This window comes from Apis dorsata, unplaced genomic scaffold, assembly GCF_000469605.1.
Source record: "Apis dorsata unplaced genomic scaffold, Apis dorsata 1.3 scaffold_170, whole genome shotgun sequence".
Classification (NCBI taxonomy): Eukaryota; Metazoa; Arthropoda; class Insecta; order Hymenoptera; family Apidae; genus Apis; species Apis dorsata.
In genome coordinates this window covers 515,886-520,382 of record NW_006263458.1, presented here as the reverse complement: position 1 = coordinate 520,382, position 4,497 = coordinate 515,886, and the positions used below count along the sequence as shown (strand labels likewise).

Sequence of the window (4,497 nt, the reverse complement as noted above, 5' to 3'; positions counted from 1 at the left end):
TTTTTTTTATTTTTTTTTTTTTTACAATATTACGAATATATTACGAATTTTTCTTATTTATTTTTGTTATTAAATTAATAATGAAAATTTTCGCGTTATTAAAAATATTTTTTTAATACGATCTTTTACAGAAAACAAATATATATTCGTAAAACATTTGTTCTACGTCTTATTAAATTTAAAATTGGCGCTATTCTATCATACGTATATCGTGAGATTGATTATTCATTCCTTTAAATTATTTTTAATTTCAATATAAATGAAATCAATTTTTAAAAGTGTTATAGGTGTCGGTATTATATTACATTTATAAATAACAATAATATTGCATTATAAAAGAAAAATATATAAAGCAAAAAAATATAAGTGAGAAATAACCACATATATCGTGCAGCGGCCATTTTGTTGGGAACACGCGCGCGCGGCTTGGCCACAAACGAAAAATAGTCTGAGTACAGTGTGCTACGAGTACGTACAATTTTTCTGGTGTGTGAATCGTTTACATTATTTTTTGTAAAAAATCGTCTTATAAACTTGAATAAAGTGACAATTAATATCGTGTTCGTCTTTCTTGAAAGGCGTCGCTGTCAAAGAAACGTGCAAACGCGTTTGATTGGTCGAAACAAAAAAATCCGCGAAGATACAGATTACATGAAATGCTACATAATGCGACGCAAATATACCAATATGTATAATGATTGGCTTAAACTATTTCATGATGTTCTTTCGAATGAAAAATACGAATGTATAAGTATCTGAATCGTGAACGTTCAACATGCGTATAATAGTAAGTAAATCAGAAGTAAGCATGTCGGTTTACTATAATGTATGACGCACAGGAATACATGCATGCACACATAAACGTACACTTCAAAGAGGTAGAGGTCACTAGCCTTACGTACCACGGGGTCGTGTTCTCATTTTGCTTCGGTATCGTGAAAACTTCTTTTAAGTATATTGCATATTGTCTTGATCAGATTGTTTCCGTGACCGTCAGCCATAATGTAAAAATAAGCGTACTCTTTGAAAGAAATAGAAAGAGAAAAAAAGACAAAGACAGAAAACAGGGTTGATTGACACGTCCCTGTGACTTTACTCTTCTAGTGTACAGTATTTTATGTGTCTTCTCGATTTATCTTTTTCTCTTTAATATTGGTTACATTGCACATGATTACATTACATTGTTCTTTTATTCTTGTGCTCTTTTGATTCACTATCGTAATCGAATTGTCAAAGAAAGATATAAGTGAGGTTATGAACGTGTCAGCCAATGTTATACTTCGATGGTGTCGTTAAATAACTTTCAAATCAAATAAATGTTACAATTTATTTTTAAAGTGCTTTTCATATTGTGAATATAAAGTGTATTTATTATTAGAAAGTGAAACGCAATATAACAAAAGGTAATTCATATATTTAAAGTAATTGTTATAACCTTTTGTTAAATATTATTATTGGTTGGCAAAACACGGTAAAAATATAATATATAAATAAACTACATCCCTTTTATATAAACTATGACATTTTAATGTAATTTATAATTTAATTATTCGTAAAATAGTCAATATTAAATTTTATTTCTGCAAATAGAAATGGTGATATAAAGTTTGAGACATCATTTACGCAGAAAATATAAAATTTCTTTAAACTTCAATTACTACAATTTTTACTACAATGTTATTACTTAATAGATAAAACTTTTGCATCATTTCAAATAATGAACAAAGATGATGAATAGAATATCGATATAATGTATATTGTAAATATATTGATATTGTGTTGTTATTATTATTATTATTATTATTATTATTATTTTGTTTGTAATATTATATTGTATAATATTAATAATATTTGCTATAATATTGTACGATTCTAACCTCAAACTTTTAGATAAATTCATATTAATGTAATCGCACTTACCGACCATCTGTCGATAAAAGAGATTATTAAGCAGTTATTCGTACGATACAAATGCTGTTTATTTATTGTATATTTATTAAATTATTGATTATAACATTAATATATTATATTTTATTTTGCAGAATAAAAATGAAACACACAAATGGATAATATATTGTTTGAAAGAAAAACTTTATAGTTTAACTTATCGATAATATTGTATGCTCATATGGTAACATGATAACAGTGAATTTAAAATACCTCAAAAATTCATTATTACTTACATATTTATATGTATGCAAATATTGCAAATGAATCTTTAGAATATATTGATGTAAAAATGGCAGAGAATAAAATAGAAGTTATAGATTTAATAAAAACAGATAAGAAAGAAGTATTAAATAATCCTTCCACATCTACAAAAAAAGTGGAAGATAACGAAAAGCAAGATATTTCTAATAAAAATAACTTGGAGACAAATAATTCTTCCGAAAAGAATTTAAATGTAGTTACTATTATTGATGTAAAAGAAGATGAATCAAATTTAAATTCAGAAGATTTTAACAAAACTGAAAATATTTCATCTCAAAATGAAAAACATAAAAAAGAAGATGTAACAATGAATATAAGACTAAAAAAAATCGACAATGATGAAAATTCTAAAGAAATAGAAAATTCATCTTCAAAAGTTAAAGATATTAAAAATATTTCAGAAGAGGAGGAAACATTGAATGAAATATTAAAAGTAGTACACGAAAATTTAAGTTCATCGGAGATTCGACAGCTTCCTGTGGAATCAAAAAATTTAAACCAAGAAAATAAAAGTGATAGTAGTGAAGATAATAAAGAAAAAACGGACAAAGAGAAAGAAAAAGAAAACGCGAAAGAAATTGTAAATGATAAAGCGAATATTGTCGTAATAAGTGAAATTGTATCATCTAGAAGAGATTCTGAAACAAAACAATCTATAGAGACTGTTGAACACATGGAAGTTGGAATTGTAGGACCTCCTACCACTGTTAGCGAGCTTATTAATGAAGAGGAATTAAGAGCAGAATCTGCATTATCGACTGATCAAAAAGTTCAGGATCATGTAGCAGAATGGGTACAGAATTCTGCTAAAGTTGAGGAATTGGTTGTAGAAGAAGATGAAACTCCTATTAATAATGCTTCACAAGAGAAGAAGAATGTAAGGGAGAAGAGGACCAGAAAAAAGAAAAATAACGATGTTCTTGCTTTACCTACTAGAAAATCTCAAAGGATTGTTAGCAACATCATCAAAAAAAGTATCAAATGGTGAGTAAAATTCTACTATTTTTTTATATTTGTTTAATTTATATTTTTGAGAATTATTAGTAAAAAAATTTTTATCATAGGAAATTTTTATTATTAATCGATATATGATATAAATTATTATTATATTATTATTATATTTTTTTAAATAGTAAATATAATAAGTATATGAAATATATAGATATATAAATTCGATATTTTCAATTAAATGAAACGATTCGAATAAACATAATTTTTTTTAATTAACTTATATACTAATTAAAAATATATTTTTCATATTATTTAAAACATATCATATTATTGAAAACATAGATTTAGAATATAATAAAGATTTATTTTAAATTTTAAAAATTTATAAAAATTTAAAAAATCGACGCGATTAATAAATATATTCAATACTTAGTAATTTTGTTTTAAAATATTAAAATTATTTTAGTAATAATTATTAAAAAAGATTAAAATACAATGTTTAATTGTATTACTTAGAAATATTATTGTTTACATTAATAACCTTGATTTGACTTTCGTATTCTATATATTCTTATTTTACCTCGAAACAACGAGAAAGCTCCATTTTACAATTAAAACGATAACGAGTTCTCCAAACGATTATTATCAGGAGCTAAAGATTGTTTTCCATTTCGAAACGAATGTTCTCATTACACGGACATCATTACAGTACACGTTATCAAATTCCATTGGACGTCGTCATGTCGATGTTGTCGGGTTTTGGATCGACATTCCGATTACAGAATCATTCGGTTATTTTGCTCGAATTCACAATTCAAAGATACAAAGAATTCACGGTTGTATATACGTGCGCATTTCGAAAGGTATACGTCGTAATGAAGAATTGAGACACCGCGTGTAAAATCGTCTTTGTAACGAGGTTGCGCCTTGTTACCGTGCACGTTCTCCAGCGTGGAGAACGGCCGCTCACTCTCCACCGACAAATTCGATCGGCGAAAAGAGCTTCTACATTCGTCGTTCTACTTCCTTTTTTCGCCGTAATCGCCGATGCTATCCAAGATTGGCGTTATCGGCCGATAAAGTCGGGATAAGAGGAACATTGACGAGCGCGCAAACTCGCGCTAATATGTGGAATCAGAGAAGTGGGAGAGAGAAGGAAAATGAATATAGGGAGAGAAAAATATTGACCGTAGAACGATAAGCAACACGGTAGCGTCGATAACTGGATGACTATTTCTATTAATCTTCTTCTCTCTCTTCTCGTCGTATAAAATGAAAATCTATTTTCTTCCTTTTTTATTTTTAATTTCATTGGCAATTTATTTTTTCGTTCCC

At 27.4% G+C, this 4,497-nt stretch overlaps 1 protein-coding gene across 3 annotated transcripts in view; it reads left to right on the top strand.

Moving 5' to 3' along the window:
- Window positions 1-377: 377 nt before the first annotated feature.
- LOC102675549 overlaps window positions 378-4,497 on the top strand; it is a 33,337-nt gene continuing 29,217 nt past the window's right edge. Inside the window, exons 1-2 of one of the 3 annotated variants that reach the window (XR_421538.2) lie at window positions 378-787; window positions 2,043-3,195. Coding sequence is in view for 1 of the 3 variants with exons in the window: in XM_031509740.1 (XP_031365600.1) it covers window positions 2,192-3,195 (1,004 nt within the window). In the remaining 2 variants the exon portion in view is untranslated. Of the gene's footprint in view, window positions 788-854; window positions 1,404-2,042; window positions 3,196-4,497 lie in introns of those variants that run through there. The other 2 variants (XR_421537.2, XM_031509740.1) reach the window with 2 other exon arrangements.